Source organism: Panthera tigris, chromosome B1, assembly GCF_018350195.1.
Source record: "Panthera tigris isolate Pti1 chromosome B1, P.tigris_Pti1_mat1.1, whole genome shotgun sequence".
Taxonomy (NCBI): Eukaryota; Metazoa; Chordata; class Mammalia; order Carnivora; family Felidae; genus Panthera; species Panthera tigris.
In genome coordinates, this window is record NC_056663.1 from 179,032,579 (window position 1) to 179,053,573 (window position 20,995).

The 20,995-nt window shown below is 44.4% G+C and overlaps 1 protein-coding gene across 3 annotated transcripts in view; it reads right to left on the reverse strand.

Moving 5' to 3' along the window:
• Positions 1-9,968, reverse strand: part of PCDH7 (protocadherin 7) — a 420,489-nt gene extending 410,521 nt beyond the window's left edge. For all 3 annotated transcript variants that reach the window (XM_042984807.1, XM_042984808.1, XM_042984809.1), the window contains exon 1: positions 5,725-9,968. In XM_042984807.1, the coding sequence (XP_042840741.1) occupies positions 5,725-8,901 (3,177 nt within the window). In that variant the 5' untranslated portion in view covers positions 8,902-9,968. The remainder of the gene's footprint in view (positions 1-5,724) is intronic.
• Between the last annotated feature and the right edge of the window lie 11,027 nt (positions 9,969-20,995).

Sequence of the window (20,995 nt, forward strand, 5' to 3'; positions counted from 1 at the left end):
GGATGAGGAACCTTGCTCTAGCCTAGAAATTGGTTATATACAACTTAAACATAAAGCTCTAAACAAGTATTGTACTAAGTTTCCATTATAACCTTCACCACCATTGTCTCCCAGGAGTAGAAATGACAGTAAAATTTCTAATAGCACTGGCAGCTATGGCGAAGCAAGGATTTTGTCACACTACATTTAGTTTGAAAAACAGTTCAAATTTCATTTTTGAAATTGACAAACTCAATCATTAGCATTTTATCACTAGGTAAATTTAAAATATGATACACTAGATTGGTTAATTGCTTAACAAAGGAGAAAATCTAACTGAACATTTTTAAAATGTCACCTTGCTTTAAAAATTTGCTACAAAACCAATTTAGATGAAAAATTCATTTACAATTGTGTGTTAAGGTCAATATGAAGGTTGTGTTCCCCACAAAGCTGGCAAAATGCAAAGGAGCATAGAAACCAAAAAAGGATCATCGATATAAATGAAAACAGGCAAAAGATTATTCCAATTAGGGTGCATATAAACTTTTATACACAATGTATAGAAAGCTTGTATTAATTTCCACAAAAATTATGTTCTCACTGAGAATATATTAATCCCACCTGTTGTCAGGCTTCTGCTGAAATTAAAAATTCTGTCAATTAACCTGCTGAATATATGCTGTAAACAATGTTACTTCAGTGTATGTCATCAATTGCTATTTTACAGAGAGGGAAAAAGCCATTAATTTCTTTTGAAAGTCTAGAAAATGTGAATTGTAACTCCCCCGATAATTTACAGATAAAAACTGGAGCCTAAAGCAGCATTATATTCTATTGTAAAAAAGTCAGTTTTCATAGCTCAATATGTAGTTATACATAGACAGGTAAATCTCAACAGATTTCTGTTGCTATTGAAATGTATACAGAAGAAGGGATGTAAATTCAATTTTATTCCTCGGGGGAGTACGATAAAAAACAGAAACACTGGTCTCTGCATTCCATGACTTGTATCCACACTGTATCCTTGATAATCTTGTGATCTCAATCAAATTACTTTCTTCTAAAGGCCTCAACTTAAGTTGCATTGCCCCGTTCAAGGTACCAACAGGAAACAGAACTCGCACCCCAATGGTACAGATAAAGACCTTAGTCTCTTCATAGAAAATGAAGGAACTGGTTTGGTTGATATTTCTTAATTCTAAACTGTGATGACTCTAGTAATTTTAGATCCAGACACTAAATGATTGACTATGATATATTTTATTTCAATGTTGTAGGTGTTTAAAGTTCAAATATGCTCCACATGTTAATGTATGAATATCACAATGAAATAAAAGTCTAATGGCACCATCGTTGGTTTATGTGAATATATCCGCACGAGTTTGTGTGTTAGAAAGAAAGAGAGATACCGTGTGTACGCTTTTCCACATATAAGATACGTAATTACTCAAAGATAGAAAAAAAAATAACAAGAAAGAAGGATTTTGCTGTATTCATCCAGCTGCATGATTTACTTACAACCTATAAACGGACTCTGTGGCATTGCGTCTAAGTTACTAATTGACTTGGGGTAAGTTTGAGAGAAGTTTCAAATTGCCATACTTGGACTTCCATAAAAACGTACATATTCGATGCAGATCAGATCAGCGGATGACCTTTTCCTTATTCAGAGACATCCAGAGGCCTAAGGTAATGTTGCTTTAGTAGATATCTCCTGACTAAAAACATCACCTAACTTTGATCAGTTATTAGCCTGCGCTCTGCTCTATCAGGCCAAATGTAACAGAAACTCTACCATATGCACAATTCATGGTACTTCTTGAAAGTGCTTTTGGCTATAGACAGACACATCATATTGTAGAAACATGCTTATCAAATTGAAACTAGAAGCCGTGGTTGGCATCACTCTACAGATGCTTCTATAGTAAGTATGGTGTCATATCCATACACCAACAAATTAATATTTAGTTTTCTCAGGGCCGAAAACCCTAATAGGCCATGGCAAGTTATCCATTCGCTTCCAGACCGGAAGTAATTTAAAAAAATAATTTCTGCCACATTTTTTTACTAAGCATACAACGAATATATTGAACACAGCTCGATAATTAAAGAGAACATTATTTAGACAACATTCAGCAGTTCCTTAGGCAAGGGAAACCATCATTGGACTTATTAAGAATTTTTCTTGAGTATTTCTGAAGCAGCTGTAAATGGATTTTTAAATTAATGTTTATTCAAGCTGTATCTACTCTACTCTTGCCAAAAATACTTTATTTTTCATTTACTAGATACGATAAAATTTTTCCTTGCCAGTGCATTAGGTAATTAATGGCATGACATGTATAAACACAACCGGACTTAAAAATAACTTAAAAAATAGTCACTATGCTTTCATATTGTGTATTAATCTCTTTCGGAATTATATTATTCTTTAAGAGAATTGAAAAATATTTAACACATAGTAAAACTCTGAAGATTTAAAAATTAATAGAAAACATAGAATGTCTCTGCCTTTATTTCACAAAGCAAAAAAAGCACAATTGTCCTTCCAGGTCACAAAATTTGAAGAAGCCCTAAAACCAGGTTTACCAAGCAAAGGAATAATGAAATGGAGAGGTAGAGGCTTAAGCTCAATAATGCTGTCAATGATCCACATTCTGCTCGGCTAGACACATTATTTAGTTGAGAGCAAAGGCTTTTGTTTTGACTGCAAAGGTCTGAACTATGAATACCTGGGCTTCGTCATCAGTTTTGCTAAGGTATGAGTTTCAGGAATATATACATACATAGATAGATAGATAGATAGATAGATAGATAGATAGATAGATACATACATAGATACATAGATAGACAGATAGACAGATAGATAGATAGATAGCAACTCTGCAACACACATCTCATAGATGCTGCCAGAGAGTAACTATAGAAGACTGATTTGAAAGTTTCCAGACCCTGTGAAAACACACCAAAAAAGGGGGAGGGGCATTATTTTCAAAGTTTGATTTCCACAAAGCTGCTTAATTTATTGCAATATAACCATTAACAGGATTTAGGAGCAGCACTTGGAAACGTCTAATTCTCATGAGGATAAGAACACTGTAAACAGATCTCACTTCCATTCTACCACAAGTTAAGAACTATGATAAGGCAATTCGGGAAATTTATAAATAAAGTGAAGCCTTTATGTCAGATGAAATCTCAGATTTTTAATTAATCCCTACCATAAGGAATTAAAAGACGGCATCCCTCAGGGTTTTCCTTAGATAGATTTAGTATCAACGGAGAAAATTATAACAAAACCTCGTGCTCTTTATTTTATTTTATCTTACATCACATTTAATTACAGAAAATACGTTTTGGCAGTTGTATAAAAAATTAAAGGTAATATCTTTTTGGGAAAAAAAATAGAAAATCATCTACTATGGTACAAAAATCAGAACAAAAAAGATCTTGTTTATTATGTCAGATGTCTTAATAGAATGTAACTTTGTAAATGGATCCCTTGTCCCCTGACAGCAATATTGAAGAGATGAAGAGTATCAATTACTATTACTAATTACATTAAGAGGAATGTGTTTCATTCTCCCTTATTTCATTTTAGTTCAGCTATTTATTGTGGTCAAAACTTTACACATCTTTTGAATACCTAACAACATATAAGTTTTCCAGTCACTTCTGGCAAACTGCATGATTGAGACCAATGGCTTTGTAGGCTTTCTATTTTGGTATATGGACGTCTTTGCTCTGTTAAGAGCCTAGCACCATACATTAGTTTATTTATAAGCATATCACTTTGCCTTTTAAACAGGATGCCACAACAGTCTTGATATTGGCTGTCTTAAATATTCAAGAATCCAGAGCCAACCTCATTTGATGAGCCAAATAAAGCTTAAGTGACAGCACAGAACATATGAGGCGGTTGTATAAAATATCTATAAATCTGCCACTTGATATGTCCCCTCCAAAGTTTCAGATTACACAATTTAGAATGCAAATGCCATTCAGCCACAAGATAAAAAGTCCTATTAGGATGACAGCGAAGAAGTAAACATTCTGCAGAAAAGACCTCTTCACACACTTCTGCACTACAAGTTATCATTTTCCAAGGGAATTTCTATAGATCTAAGTTTATTTGTGGGCTTTTTATAAGTCACCTTTGTACTATTATTTTAACTAGAATTGTCCGATAAAAGTACCCCAAACAAAACAAAAATCTCCTTCTAACTCCAGGTGAAGCAATAACACAACAGATATAAACTCTCCAGTTATCAAATTTCAGGTTAAAAGAAAGAAAGGCTTTCACATGCATCACATATTTTCGAAAGCAATTTAACGTAATGTGGTTCGGACCTGTATTTTCGTGGATTGCTTTGATTATTGGATATAAAAGCTATGTTCTCCTTATCCAAATAGCTACAGTAGAGTACTATGAGTAGAAGATATCTCTTTAGGAAACTAATTTTTAAGATTGTGAAAGCAATAAGGAATTAATATCTCTTTTCTATAGTATCTTTGATGACCCCATCAATAACATCTTTAATGAGGCCATAAAACAAGTTCTTGTGCCTTCATTCTTCTCCGACTGTACATTGCACATGCAAAGCATATTTAATAGAGAAGCTATTATTCGATGTTATTTGACAGTCATAAATGTGTTTTCTGAAATGAGTTCTGATGATAAGAAATATAGGATATTTTATTAATGGGGTTGCTACAGCCCTAGACACGGCAGTTTCCAAAAGGTTTACCTTGCTGAGTGTCAGACCTTGGCAGGTGTGAAAAGTAAACTTTGTGAGTGTTACATATATCACACAAGCAAAACTTTCAAAAACAGATTTTCTATTTTCTGAAGTCCATCTCAAAATATGTTTTTAAGATCTGTTTCCACATTTCACTGGGAAACAACCGTATTCTATACCACCTTAATAGTCTCAGATATCATCATGCATACCAAAATTTTCTTGCACACAGTGCATCCGACATGAACATTTCTGTTGCTTGGCTTAAATAAAAAGTGGGTCATGCAATTTTACTTTTGCTTGTAAACCCTTACACCAAACATGAAGAATACAAATGCTCCCTGCATATCCTCACGGAAGTTTAACTGTTACAGATATCGAGGTATTAAAAAGGCAGTTTCGCATGACATTTGTGTATCCTTAGATATTTTTAAACCAACATTTTTGTCAAAGCAGCCAGTTTTTAAGTATCTCAGACTTGGTACCACATTGGCACGAATCGGCCTCCGTTACCTGTAAAAGCTTGCATAATACATAGCATGGCTAAAACTTTTATACTGTGCAATTTGCATAGGCACCAGTAGTAACTTCAGAAATTTTCTCTCTGGATGTAATTATCCACTTCATAGTCACAAAACAAAACAATTTCAGGTCTAAGCTAACCAGCCAACCAATATTTACCTATTTATCCTGAAAACAGAAAATGTAGGATGAATTAGTGCCCTCAAGTTCAAAGAGATGGGCAAAACGCTGCCTACTTCCATGTCTGTTAGTAACTTTGTAAACACTGGGTGGGTAACTTGCAAAATACAGTGGTCCACCTCGTGTAGATGGCCCATGCTCACTCAACCGATGACATATGAATTAACATTAAATTACTGCTGTTAAATTTTCAAATCATAGCTTTAAAAGGGAGAAAGCAAAACTTCACAGAAGGTGCTCTCTGCCTCAGAGTTATTTCACCTCTTCTGGGATATTTAAATATACTTGGAATACATCTTACCTGTTTGCTGTACTTGTTATTGGTTTGACAGCTGTATTCAGAGCAGTGATCTGATCCAATTGAAATGTTGTCTCCTGCTCCCACAAATGTGTTGGCTGGTGGTAGATCTTGTACGGCCTGGTGTTTTTTTCCTGCAGTTGGTGACTGGGGATGAAGCTGGACAGTAGGTAATGGAGAACTAGATTTGTAATGCCTGGCCAGGTCAGGACTGCCAGGCCCACCGTTAACGGATCGGTATCGCCCCATGTTTGGGCTGTCTGACAGCTTCTCATTGACACTATCATACCTCTGTCCATTTGGTTTAGAAGCTTCTACAGTGACAATGCTGCTGTAGAGAGGCTGCTTAGATTTTTTGTTTTTCTTGTCTTTTTTAGGCTTTTTAGATTTGTCATGCTGCTGGGGTGTAAAAAAGTCTTCATGATCTTTTTTGCCAGCTTCATAGCCATTTTTGCTTTTGGACCGGCAGTACCTTGCCATCACTACAATTAAGATGATTAGAATCACGGTCATAATCCCGGCCACCACCCCAATGACAATACTGAGTCTCTGCTTGCTAATTTCGTAACTTGGGTCACCAGCTATATCCTGCGTGAGTGGGGTGTGCAAACTTCTGGCTATCTGTGAGTCAATCACAGTTGCATTAGAAACACTTTCATTGACAAACACATGCACCAGGGTCGTGGTGGACTGGGAAGGCTGTCCACTGTCATTCACTTGCACCACCAACCTGTGCAAGCCATAATGCTTTTGGGTGAGTTTCCCCACTAAGGAAACCACACCGCTGGTGGAATCAATTTCAAACAGCTTGAAGGGATTCCCTCCCACAATGCTGTAGTTAAGGTCTGCATTGATGCCATCGTCACTGTCTGTTGCCAACACTGTAGCTACTACTGTCCTGACATTACTTGAAGGTGGCAGTAAAGTGTAGGAAATGTTTCTGGGAAGGGTAACTGTGGGAGCGTTGTCATTCTCATCCATGACAAAGAGAGAGACCGTGGCTGTGGCTGATCTGGGAGGATCTCCCCCATCCACAGCCTTGACTCTGAACGTGTATGTGGTCTGATGTTCCCGGTCAAAAGACATTGTGGAATAAATGGTCCCCGTGTCATTTTCAATAGAGAAAATGTTACTGTTTTCCTCTATGTAGAGGCTCATCTCTGCATTGCGTCCCTTGTCAGCATCCATCACCGTGACCATCCCCACAGGGCTGTTGGGCTGCAAGTTTTCTTTCACATAAAACGTAAAAACGTCCTGCATAAACTTAGGGTCATTGTCATTCTTGTCAGCCACCTGCACAATCACCGTGGTGCTGCCCTGTAACACTGGGATGCCTTTGTCTTTGGCGTTAACTTTAAACTCATACCTGTCAGTCTGCTCGCGGTCCAGTACCGTATTGACGAGGATGTCCCCGGAATCAGGATCGATGGCAAAGATCCCCATCACAGAGGAATCCAGCGAGTAGGCGATCTCTGCATTTTTCCCGCTGTCGGCGTCTGTCGCCAGCACCGTGGCCACCCTCTCTCCAGGGATGTTGTTCTCGGGAAAGTAAACCTCCACTACTGACTGGCCGAAGACAGGCGGGTTGTCATTAGTGTCTCCTACCTTGACAACCAGGGAGTTGTTGCTGGAGAGGCTGGGGCTGCCCGAGTCCACCGCCACGATGACCACGTTGAACTCCCGGGTGGTCTCATAGTCCAAAGGGGCCGAGGTGTGCAGAAAGTACTTTTTCTTGTTCTGGTCGCCCTCTGTGTCGCTGGCCGGCTTGAGCTGGAAGGGCACGTCGCCCACCACGGTGCAGGTGACCACGCCGTTCTCGCCTTGGTCTCGGTCGGACACCTGCACCAGAGCAATGGGGGTGTCGACAAGAACATCCTCCGCCACGTTGGCCACCCCGTCCTTGAGCGGGATACGCCCGATCTTGCGGATTTCAATGGACGGCACATTGTCGTTCTCGTCCTTGATGTTGAGGACCACCGTGGCCTTGTCGGTCTTGGGGGGCTGCCCGCGGTCCCGGGCCATGACCGTGAAGCGCAGCTGGTTCACCTCCTCCCGGTCGATACGGTGCAGGACACTGAGCCAGCCGGACGTCTCGTCGAGGCGCAGCAGCCGCCGCACGGACTCGGTAGCGGCTCCGAACACGTACTCGATCTGCCCGTTGACCCCCACGTCCAGGTCGGCGGCGCGCAACTGCAGGATGGGAGTCCCCGGGGCGCTGTTCTCGGCGAGGTCCGCCTCGTACACGCTCTTCTCGAAGCGGGGGCTGTTGTCGTTCACGTCGGTGATGAGCACCCGCAAGATGGCCTGAGAGGAGCGCGGCGGGTCGCCACCGTCGCGCACCCGCAGGGTCAGCTCATAGGAGTCGCGTTGTTCCCGGTCCAGCGCCCCCTTCACGATCAGCTGTGGCTGCTTCTCGCCATCCGGGGTGTCGGCTACCTGCAGTTCGAACACGCTGCTGCGGCCGCCGGGGTTGGTCCCGCCGCCGCCCTCCGGCGCGTCCGGCCGCCTCTTGGAGCCGCCTGGGCCGCCGCCGCTCGCGCCGTTCCCGCCGCCCCCGGGGTAGGGGGCGCTGTCGGCAGGCCCGGCGCGCCGGCCCTCGCCGCCGCCGCCGCCGCCGCCCCCGGGCTCCTGAAGCAGCTCGTAGCGCTCGATGCCGTTGCGGCCGAAGTCACGGTCCGTGGCGGTGGGCAGCAGGTAGAGAGTGCCCACCGGCCGGTTCTCCTCCACCGTGAGCGTGAGCACGGGTGACGGGAAGGTGGGCGTATTGTCGTTGATGTCGAGCACGATGACCCGGCCCTCGAACAGGTCCACCCAGCTCTGCGAGGGCCCGATCACCGACACCTCGAAGTCCAGAAAGCACTCGTTCTCGTCGAAGATCATCTGACACTGGGGCAGCTTCTCGCGGTCGATGCGCCGCTCGCTGGTGCTCAGCTCGCCGGTGAGGTTGTCGATCTTCAGGTACTCCGAGCCCGACTCGAGGCTGAAAGTCACCTCACCCGAGCCGGTCACGATGCCCAGGTCCGAGGCGACGTTGCCGATGCGGACGTCCGCCGGGCCCTCCTCGGCCAGTCGATACCGGAGGAGTTGCTTGGCGGCCGCCAGGCTGAGCGAGAGCGGCAAGAGGAGGCAGCAGCCCAGGCACCAGCCGCGCGCCCATCCCGCGGTCCGCATCCTCAGCATCTTCTCCTGCTGCTGCTGCTACTGCTCGTTCTAGTCACAGCCCCCTCGGCGCCCCCCTCCTCCGGGGCCGGCCGCCGGCCCTCCTCCCAGTCCTCTTCTCTCTCCGGGAAAGGAGGAAGGGAGAGGAGGGAGGGGGCGAGAAGAGGAGCGTGCGGAGTCGGCCAGGGGGACCAGCGAGGTGTCCTTCTTTTTCTTTTTTCTTTTCCTTCTGCTTCTTCCGAAAGTTATTGTTTCATAATTCATGCAATGGGTGCTAATCGCCCGCTCGCCGGCCGCCGTTCAGTCGCAGTACTCACAGTTCACGGGACACTGCGCGCCGCGGGCTCGGCGCCCCCCCAGAGTCATCCCCGCAGCGGGCGGAGAATCCCGGGCTCCCGTCCCCGCTCTGTCGGATGGGGCCGGAACCGCTCCGGCGGGCGGGCGGTGGAGCCGGGAAGCGGCGGGGAACACGCCTGCAGCTTCCCCCGCCTGCCAACCCCGTTGGTCTTTGCTGCTACTCGAGTTGAGTCCAATTCACGTTCCAGCCACACACTCCAGACCCAGCTTCTGCTCCGGCTGCCCAGGCAAACGTGAGTTGCTTCCTGCACGAGGCGCTGGGGCCAGCAACAAGCCAGTCTGAACTCTGACTCTGCTCTGGCAGCGGGGGAGCCAGTCAACAGATCGAGAATGAAAAAGCCCTGGCAGGTCGCTTCGGGCACCGTGCAGTGGAGACCACTCGCGTCACACGGCGGTCCGCGTCCGGGTCCCCCCCGCGCGCCGAAGAGCAGCCCGAGCCATCTTCACAGACACCCAGAGAGTCAGTCCCTTTTCACCCCCAAGAGCTCGGGTTTCTCTTTTTTTCTTAACAACTCTGCGCAAGGTCATTAGTCACGAAGCCGCCGCCTGAAACCGCAGCAGCCGTTCGCCCGCGGGGGCGAAGGCTGAACCGTGCGCACCGCGCGGTGCCCAAGTTTGGGTTCGCAGCCGCAGAGTCCGTGCCTTCCCTCACCTGCATTCGGCCCGCATGTCGGAGCACTGGGATCTGCAGCGCTGTGCGCGATTCAGGGAGGAGATTGCAGCCTCTCTCTCTCCCCGCTCTCTCTCGATCCCTCCCCTCCCTCCCTCTCTCTCCTCCCTCCTCCTCCTCTCTCCTCCCTCCTCTCCTTTCCCCTTTCCCCTTCTCCCACTCTCTCTACTGCACGCTCCCTCGCCTTCCTCCCAGTCCCAATGCTGGCAACTCGAGCTGAACTTGATCCCTTTGCAGTTCAAAGGTGAGCAAACCAAGCTCGGTGCTCAGGCGACGCTGGCCTGGCGAGAGCCCCCGGCCGGGCTCCCCCAGTGGCAATTAACAAAGATGCCCAATTCTGTCCGGATTTCCGAAGAAAAGCCAAAGGCACTGGGGAGGGGGTTGGGGGGGGGAGGTGGAGTCAGAGACAGCTGCCAAGTAGCTTAAAAAAAAAAATATCCAGTTTGCCAAGGGGAGAAAAAGTGCCAGTCGGTTGTTTCCTCGGAAGTGCCCTGGCACGGCGGGTGAATTCCGCAGTTGTCTCGTACCCTTTCGCGTCTGGGAGAGTCTGGTGCGGGCGCGCTCGCTGCCCCTAGGGCTGCCAAGGCTCAAAGACACTGAATGGCAAGTAGGAAGCTCCCTCTCGCTAGCCGAGAGCCGGAAACCCGCAAGTTTGCCCAAAGTGGTGGTTGCTGCTGGGAGCTCGCTTGCTCGCTTGCGGCTCAAGCTTGTCCCTGACGCGACTGCCGCTGCGGCGGCGGCGGCGGCGGCAGCGGCGGCGGCGGCGGTGGCGGAGGTGGCAGCCGAGCCGCCGAAACTACACATTCGCAGAGAGGGAGGGTGAAGAGCTGAAGGGAGGAAGGCAGGAGGGAGTACTAACCAGCCACCCGGCTCCGGAAAGCCCAGCTTCAGCGCCGGGGGCCACTCCTTACGTGCACAATCCCAGTCAGTCCCGTCCCCTTTAAGCCAAAGCCTCTCCCCCTCTTCCCAACGAGCGCAGCCACTGTCTTCTCGGGGGACTTGCTTTCCCTCCCCGGGGCTGGTAAATTTCCTCCTCTCTGACTAATGCCGTGTGCGAGTGTGAGAGCGCTGGAGCGGGTGTCAGGAAAGGTTTCTTCTTCTCCCCCTTCTCAGACGTTGTTCCCCACCCCCTCAAGTGTCTCCGTTTCGCGATTTCGCATCTTGGTTTGGGCATTGGCTTAACAGTGGCTTGGGGGATCCCGCGTGCGCGCCCAGGGAGCCACGTTGGTGTTCTGAGAAACCATGATGGGCTGCAGTGGTTAAGCGAGAACATCAAACTCCAGAGAGAGCTAGAGAGGGATCCTTTTTTGGGAGTGCAGACTTCGGTGGGCTGGCGTTGGGGGGGGGTGGGGTGGTGCCTGTCTTTGTTTAAATGCTTGGCATTCCTGTCGTCGTGCTTGCTTACGGGGGTAGACCGTGTGTGTGCGCGCGCCTGGGGAATAAACACATGTTGGAAGCCTCGATGTTATTTTCTGAGCTGAAACCTGCAGCCTTTAGTAACTGTCAAAGTGTAGCGTCACCTATCTGGATAAAAGGGAAATAAACTTTAATGGCAACTTTGTGTACCGAAGTGTCCCTAGTTCCGTTTCTCTCCTTCTTTTGACTTTGTGCCACTTGATCGTACATGGTATTCCCCCACGCGAGGCTTCCCCAGTTTTCAATCACAGCCACCGCAGCCTGCCTCATCAGATCCTCAGCTCCGGTTGTGTTTTAAAAACTGTAGCCATTCGCTCTTCATTTATTTCAGGGGCTAAGGGGGAGGGGGCGCCAGGATTAAGGGGGTTCAGGCTGGCAGGAGATGTTTGGAGAGAATCTTATCATCTCAAAAGGGAAAAGAAGCTGCTGGTGGGATTTGGTTGGTCCTCAGCTAGTCTGCCCAATCTATAGGCATCGAAGGGCCTCCCCTTACAGGAAAATTTAAGTCGAAAAGAAGAAAACAGAAAGAAATCCGTCCAGAGTGGGTACTCAGCCTTTACGAGACCCGTGTGAGGAGGCAAGATGATTTAAACAAGACAAACACCAATAAAGTCTACGAGCAGATGTAGCGCGCCGTTGTTTGGGCGGGCGCAGGCAGCAGGAATGGGGGGAGAGGCGGCAGAGATCTCCAAGGTCTCCCTATGGGAGACCGTGGAGGCGCGGAGGTTGAAAGTGCCAGGGAGCTGGCGAGTATTTTCCAGTCTGCTAAAGCATTAGCACTCAGGGTGTAGTGGCTTCTCCTCCGGGGCCAGGCCGGGAACCCGGCCACCCCCACATTCCCCAAGCCCGCCGCCTCCCGAGCCACTCCGCTCTATATCTGCAGCATCAGCGAGAAAAACCCGCGCGCAGACTCAGTGTGCACCGCCGCAGTCTGGAGCCGGGGGGGGGGCGGGGGCGGGCGTCGCAGCGTTTCCGAGGCCCGCTAAGTGGCTGTAATGCCAAATCCCCTCATATGTGGAAAACTCTGGTTTATCAGAATTCTTGTCTCCCACGACTGCCGGTCGCTTTTTTCCTAGGATCCTAGGCGAAACAGGAAAGCTTGTTCTCTTCCGCGGCCTTGCACCGGTGCATTCCGATGCGCGGCAATATGGTGCAGTGCACGCACTCCCCTAACCGCTTTACTAAGATTTTGCAAACTTCAGGCAGCCGCGTGGGCAGAGACGTTGTACACTCCCGCTTCCCTCGCCAGACCATAAACTTGAACAAGCCCGTGAGCATCTTGAAACATTCGCCCACCGCTCCGGCGCGCAATCTCCAGGCGCACACTAGTGAGGGGCGAAGGAGTGGGAGGCTTTTCCCCAGAGCGCTGCATTTTTTTCCCCCCAAATGATGGTGTGTGTGTGTGTGGGGGGGGGGGGTTGTGCAGCGCGTCCTTCACAGTGGAGTGGTTTTCTCATTGCGAGCTGGAGGTGGTCTCCAGTCCGCCCTCCCTACGCATCCCTACCAACTCCACCGCCGAGCCAAGCCAGCGTGGGAAATGGGTCCGACGTGTGCGGCATGGAGAACAGCGCGCCAGACTGCCCTGGCCACGAAGCCTCCCGGCTTTCCTCCCTCCCCCATCGGTCCCCGCCTCCGACCTTCCAGCCGGAGCGGCCGAGGAGCGGCTGCTTTGCCCCGCGGCGCGGTTCTTGGGAAAGGGAACCGAATGGGCGGGGCGCGGGTGTGGGCGAGGTGAGAGGAGCCCTCGGGGCGCCCTTGCCGCGGTCGGAGCTCCCAATCCTCTTCCGCCCCCTGTCTGGGGACTGACACTCCAACTCCAGCCTCCCGCCGGCGCGGAGGATGAATGGAGGCGAGAAGCCGTTTCCCCCACCCCCGCCCCATTTCCGCAGTCTTAGAGCCAGTGTCACAAGTGCTCAGCAGTTTCATTAAATGGAACTGGGGGACTTAATCCCCCCCGGTACCAGACCTCACCACGGGAATATGATATCCGGATTCGCTCCCACCCACAAACCCCGCCCGGCTTTTCAGACTCGAGGCTGCATTTATCTTCTCAACCTGAGAGGAAAGGGTTCAGAAGGAAATGGGATCGAAAGTGTAACCGGCTGCAATAAATTAAAGAGCCCGTTGCTGCCGTGCTGCTGCTGCTGCTGCTTTGGCGGCCAGAACTGAAGAGAGAAAACGAGATCAGTTTCCCAAAGCCTGAGTTGCTCAGAGGGCGAGGACGTCATCGCTTGCAGGAGGCAAAATATTTGAGAGCATGTTGAAATGTTGGGGATTTGTGGTTCGTCTGGTTTTATTTTTAAAGGCATATTTTTTTTTAAATGACCACTTGAAACCAAGATATGAAAAAAAAATGAAATTCACTAAAATAGAAATGTTGTCCCCTTTTCATAGACATTTAATCAAAGCTTGGCCAACGATTGCTTTTTTTCTTTGCCAAATATCCTACCCTATGCTTATCATATTCGGTAGTTTTGTTGTTATTGTTGTTTTAAATTTACCTGCTAACCCTGCCATCTTAAAGCTGCGTTGCCGTTAAGAAATTTCAGTGACTGAGCTGAAAAATAGCATTCAGGGTCCGTGATGTAGTTTCAGCCTCAAAAAGACAGGAAGGGAAGTCACAATGACAGCAAAAGTTTATGGGTAAGAATACAAAGAAGTAGGTGCCGAAGATATGATCTCAGGGGGGCTTTCATTTATTATAGACGCTGTATTCACAATAGTACAAGAAAAAGGTTAAATACAGTAAACATGATAGCCAGTTCTGGAAAGAAATATAAAGCAGTTTGACGGGAAGGGAGAAAGTGACTCAAGAACTCCACCAAGGGACAAACAGAGGAAATGACACTCCTACATCTCCAAATCCATTGACCTTTTAGTCTTTTTAGAAAGGGTCCTCTATATCCACTTATGTGTGTATATACAGGTTTTTGAGGCCTTTATGATCAATCCTTTCTCCAGCTACTTTTGATAAATCTGAAACTGCAGCCTTCCTTTCCCAAGTAATTATTATGAATTATTGTTCTTTAAACATATATCATTTTGATATCATTTCGAACGGTGAATAGAACTACGTAACTATTGTCTTATAGCAAGTATGATTCTGATTCTTGGGACTGGGAGAAACTTTGGGCAGATTTTGTATCCTTAAACCCATGCTTGTAGTATGAAAATGAGTAGCAGACTGAAAAAGCTAAATTATTCATTGCAATAACAGACTTTTTGATGGACATTAAAACTCAGCAGTTTAAATAAGGAAACCACAGATTTCCTTTTAAGCAGCTAATAACTGCTTGCCTCAGTGCTTATTTAACTGGTCTCAGGCCAAGAAATAGAGTCAGTTTTGCTGTTTAAATCATGAAGTCATCTTATGAAAAGCGATGTACAATGTATTGATAAAAAAAACAACACAAGATAAGAAGTAAACTTACTTGATTTATACTTATCTATTGGATAACTATAACACATTTCTACAAGGCCAGTATAAAAATTCAGTTCACTGAGAAAAAGAAACTGAAAAAAGTAATTTTAAGTGTTTATCCAAGTATTAATTCATAAGCTATATGATTTGCCTATTAAATAGAATGTTTTAGTTTGTTTGTTTATTTGTTTGTTTATTTATTTATTTATTTATTTTGAGAGAGAGAGAAAGCGCAAGCAAGGGAGGGTCAGAGAGAGAGGGAAAGAGAATCCCAAGCAGGCTGTCAGCACAGAGCCCCACGTGGGGCTCGATCCCACCAACCTGGAGATGATTATCTAAGCCGAAATCAAGAGTCCATGGCTTAACCAACTGAACCACCTGGGCGCCCCTAGAATCTTTTAATTTTTAAAATGCCATTTAACAGAAATGGTTTTCACTTTTCAAGCACAGATTAATGGTTGATTTTTTCAGTTTCTTAAGTTTTACATGCCAAAACATATGCAAGATAGCATAGAGGTATAGTTGGTTATATATAAATAAAGATCTAGTCAATTACTATAACTGACAAACACATTGTCTTTTACAAGACAATTTATGACTTTTTCAAAATTTACATTAATTTTTATACATTCACAAAAATCTAAGCTTGGGAAGAAAATACAGTGTTTTGCAAACTCTGGGTGAGTTTTTGGGGAAAAAAGAAACGTTGGTAGGTCAGAACAGTACACCCTCTTATTTGTGGTCATCTGAAGCTGTTCTCTGTCACTATCAAAGGTAAAATTGAACATGTCAATGCCCTTTACAGCATAAACTTGAGACATTTGGCATTTCTTTACTGCCGTGGCAGGGTGTGTCAAATGCTGCTGTGAATAATGACCTCTTAGCTAGATAGTATATTGAGGATTTTGGGGGGTGGGGGGGAACTCATTATAATGGCTTGTATGAATATAATACTCAAATAAATGACCTTGCTTGTACTAAGAACGGTTGAAAATTATGAATTATCTTTATAAGTTTTAGCCCCTGACTATATTCACCCAGGCTAACTAAATCATTTCTCATGTTAATTACCAATAGCAGGTGGTACAAAATGTTGTTTGATCAAATTTAACCCGTTGCACTTAAAATTCAAAATATGGAATGTATCTAGAGTAGGTAATTTAGTAAATTTGACTACTTTAACAGCAATGAATTTTCCAATGATAGATACTGATCCTTACATGGCAATCACTGGAACTTTCCCCAATATTTCTGACTTCTGGACCTAGAGTAGAATTACGCTCTTGGCCCCCTTGTGGCTCGATGAGGCCACTGACTAAATCTGGGCAATTGTGAATAGAAGTTAAGTTCCAAAGGGAAAATGGATGCCTGAGATGAAATTATTGTTTAGCTTTATCAAACTGATTATTAACATGAGCTAGGACCAATACCTAGAAACTGTTAATAAACTTCGGACTAACATTGCCTTTAGGTAGTAGTGGTGTTTTCAATGCCGTTTGAGTACTTATTTGATGAATTATTTAAGTAAATCTGATTTAAAAAGTCTTACAAAGCAAACACTATGTTTTTCAACTGTAAACCCTATAATCAGCAGTTGTGCTATTTAGCCACAAGTGGAAATGTCATTTCATCAGCATGGCAAGTTCTTCATAAAGCTGTATAAATTTGTATCTGGTGATTTTTAACATTACCAAACATATTTTTACAGTTTATTTTCTTTGTAGTAACTGGTGTAGAGTTTAACACCTTGAACGGGACTTTTGACAAAGTACTGTTGATTTTCAGTGAGATGGAGAGATAATAACTATCATGTATTTATGGTTATTATATCCTGTTTCGCTGCATAACTGATTATCATTACTGTCTCCAAAATGACTGGATAAAAACCCACCATAAGGATGTGAATAGAAGCTTTAAATTCAGTTAACGTATGTATAAAATATTAAATGTTTTGGTGCATTATTAAGCTAACAGCCATGATTAGTAACCAACAGTATATGTCATCAATAGTATATATCTGAAGTGGGCACTGAAAGGTTTACTAGATCATTCTGTTTCTGAGTGTTTTCTTGTTTCTCTCTCCAGGTGTTAGCTGCAGGCTGATCGTGTCTGCCTATTTGGAGAGAAGAGATAGTACCTACCCCTGCCTTTTTGGTGACATCTGATATGAAACTTGCTTTTGCGACCAACAAAGGGGAATCTTTGCTTCTAGCTTCCTCGTCAAACAGATTTGCTTAAAACATAGGAGAGAGGGTGAGCGAAAAACATGGTAAACTTAAAAAGGTATGACTGAAACTAAGGCAGTGCCCCAGTTTGTTTTATGTTGTCCTATAAACTAGGACTTTCCAAAGGTCTCTAAGCCAGTATCACCTTCAACTACCAGAAGTTACTCTCTTTAGGTGTCCTGGTCAGTGATCTTCAGTTTCTGAATTACTTTCATGGGCAGATTTAATGTGATGCTAATGAAGCTTAAGCTTTCAGGGTCTCTCGCTTGACCTTGGGGGGTGAGGGGAAAGCAGCAATGTGTTTGCATAATCACATGGCTTCGAAATTTGCAACAGTAAGAATTTTAAGGGCAAAAGGTTAAGAGCACTGCTCCCCTCCACTCCAATTTCCTCCATCACACGTTTTGTTTCAATAGTGTTACAGAGTCCAGGGCATGTTGGGGATCTAGTTAAGGGAAGATTCAGGTGGGGATACATACTAGTTGAGGGAAAGTTAAGTTGGGGATACGTTTAATTTGGGTGTGTTCAGATGTACTTTTGTGGATTCAGTCTCTCTCATTCGTAGTGAAGTTATTGCTGACAACCAAGGCTTCCAGAAATTTGCTCAGCATCCACTGTATTGGCACAAAGGTGTAGTGCCAGAGGCTCTCGGGTGATGGACTATCCCACAGCGCGGGATGCAGGAAGCCTCCGGGTTGTGGACCGGAATCCAGCCTCCAGTGTGTGGAACCGGAAGCAAGTCTGTAGGAAGTTCTGCCAATTGCAGTTATCCCTGCTTTTCGAAAGTTCCAGCCAGTCGCACCACTAGGCTTTTAGGAAAAACCTACCTTAGCACTCGTTTTCGATAACCGAAAGAAATCCGAAGAGGATCTTTGCCTTGACAAAAGAAGGCGAAAAGAGAAAATAGAGTTCGGTGTTTGTTTTGCCGCAAGCTGTTGTAGAGGCAGCATGTGAGAGTGGCCCTGCCATACTCCTTCCCCGGGAACTACACTCAGCACCTCAGCATGAGGCTGCCACAGCTTTGAACGGTGTCGGTGAGCATCTGCGCTTTATCTCAATGTATTTTGTGCACCCATTAGCAGGATAGGTCCTAAAGTATCAGAAAAACCCAAGAGAGTTTATTTTTTGAGGCTAGGACCGCTCAAAAACATTTCCATATAAATTAATGGTAATTCTTTCTTTGCTTTCTGCCATTCCAGCTTGGGAAGAATTTCATAGGATCACGCTGCTCCCAGACAGCAGGGGTAGCTTGTGTTAGTCATGTAAACTTCTGCGTGCAGAATATGCTTCTCACTCCCGTCTCATCAGAACAAAAATACTCTCTATCAGGAATTAGTCGATAAACCAGGGGCCACACGTGAAAACACAGTATTCTTCGGAGTTGTGTGTGTACAATTTCTGAACAGATTGTGTAAATACAGAATTTATCAGCATACCTGTGTTTGAGGGGACATACATAGTATCGCAGAGCCCCTGTGTGTGTGTGTGTGTGTGTGTGTGTGTGTGTGTGTCTGTGTGTGTAGTTGGGTGACTTTTGTAACCCTGTGTATTGGTGTTAGCACATTTAACACATCTTTTTCTGACAGTCTGGCACTTCGACATAAAGTGACACCCTGTATCCACCAATACAGTAAAGATATCAAAAAAAAAAAAAAAGAGAGAGAAGAAAAGAAAACCTAGTGTTTCAGTCACAGACTTACTATTCGTTAATAAATCGAAGTATGTTGTATTTACTCAATGATGGAGCTTGATATGGTGCAATGCTTTAAAAAATTAATCTAATTGCTTTTCTGTCTTAATTTCAGATTGATTCTATATATCTTTATTTTCAGACGTATTTTTCATGCTAAAGTTCAAAAAACAAGAATTATAGAGATGTGTCAGTATATTAATTAGTTAATTGGGAACTGGGAGACACATTGTGATACTTGGGTATTTTTTTAATCAGATTTTTAAAATATGAAGTTGCTTATAATTTATTTTATGATTAAGTATTTTGTAGCTGTTTTTCTATCATATTTTATATTTTTTTTCTTATAAAAGGCTGCCAAAATTATATACACTTTAGGCCATATAAAACCTGATTCTGTCCTTGTGTGTAATAATGAAGAACATAGAAAGTAGTTATAATGAGCAAAACATGGACATCAAAGATACCCCAAAATCACAAAATAAATTCTGCAGAATATAATAAATATTAAGACTCTATGTGACATACTTTATAAACAAATAACTGCTGAACATCACAGTTGACATCATATGGAGCCAATGACTCACTCACCTAAGCCCTGCCCAAATTCCTGACCCACTAAATATAGGTTAGACATAATAATATATCGTTATTTTAAGCCACTATATTTCTGGGTGGTTTGTTACACAGCAGTAGCTGGAGTAGCTGGAGCATGAGCTTCCGTTTGCAAATTTAATAGATGCTGAACGTCAGTTCTAGATTTAATAGTAATAATTGTTATTTATTGTGGCTCGTCTATGTGCCAGATAACCATTCTCAATGCATTTCATAAGGTTATCATTTAATCTTTGAAGATGATCATTTAATAACCCATGAAGTTTTTTCATTATGGAGATTATTTTGTATTACAGAGATTACAGAGGAGGAGACGGAGGCTTAAGGAGGTTAAGTTTCCTAATAGCCCTATGAAGTTATTAGATTATGAGGCTTATTTTTATCTGTAGTCCGATGAGGACAGTGAGATGTAAGGAGGTTGAAAAGGTCAAGGAATAAAGAGAGATCACAGCTACCACGTATCTGAGGCTGGAGGATACAGTTTAATTCATTTGTAATGAAAGCCTTGGGTCTGATTTATTATAAATAAAACCTGACATTATAATGGGGAACTGATCTAATTAGTTTATGCAGTTTTACCCATAAGCAGACACACCAAACATCTTTCTCGTTTATATTACTTTATTTAATTAATCTTATGTGTTTCTCCCTTATAATCTTCTGTCTTTAGTGTAGCTGACTTAAACTGACAATCTGCTCAGAGTTCTCTGGAAAGAAACACAGAGTAGGGCTGTATTTAAATGTACCTATCTCCTTTATGTCAGATCAAAGAAAACGTGCCATTTGTCCCTAACTTTTAAGGGCACTATATTTAATTCAAAATGTTTTAAAGGAAATATTTAATCCAAGGAGTTTCATTTCCAAAGGAGACACACAATCAATTTTTAGGGAAAAATCCCATTCATTGGTATATTTCATTTCTGCTTTACTACAGTGTTTTCTTTATCTTTGTGATCCATGCTACATAAATAGTGTTATAGTGACTTCTTTTGGTATTTTCAGAAAAGAGCCTCCCTTTAAGAAGGTTATTGATAACCTCACTTTTGTCTCTAGAGCACCATTTTGTGACAAGGATAAGAGCAACTGATAATATTGATGGGACACGTATGATATACCAGGGAAGATTCTAAGTTCTTTACATATATTAAAATATTTAATAAAGAGCCCAGGAAATTAATATTCATAAGACCTCAAATTTGTATGCACCTTTCTACTTTTTGGCCTCCTCGTGATTCCATATCCTCTGTTCCGGCTTTGACCTTCATTATATGCCTGATAGACAAGTAATGTGACAGGAACAGTTGTCTACTTCAAACTCGGAGTATCTTATTCATAAGTGGCCTAAATTTCTGTGCTAGTCATTATTCATTATTCAACAAAGTGCATTCCTGACTATATTCAAGCGTAAGAAGAAATATAGTTGCATGATATCTACAAGTCAGTGACCATGTGAATTGCTCTAGTCAAAGCTAATCTGAGCGGAAGAGATGTGGGTCTCTTCCTGATGCAGGTACTTAAGAGCCAGCATGCAGTCCCCCTTTCCTTACCACCCCAGCAGCTGAAGCAGGGCGAATTACCTACATGCCCACCCTGACCCCTCCTCTGTGGAATCTGAATTACTAAAATGTGGGGCCTGGGGCACTTGGGGGCTCAGTCGGTTGAGCGTCGGACTTCGGCTCAGGTCATGATCTAGCGGCCCGTGAGTTCGAGCCCCATGTCGG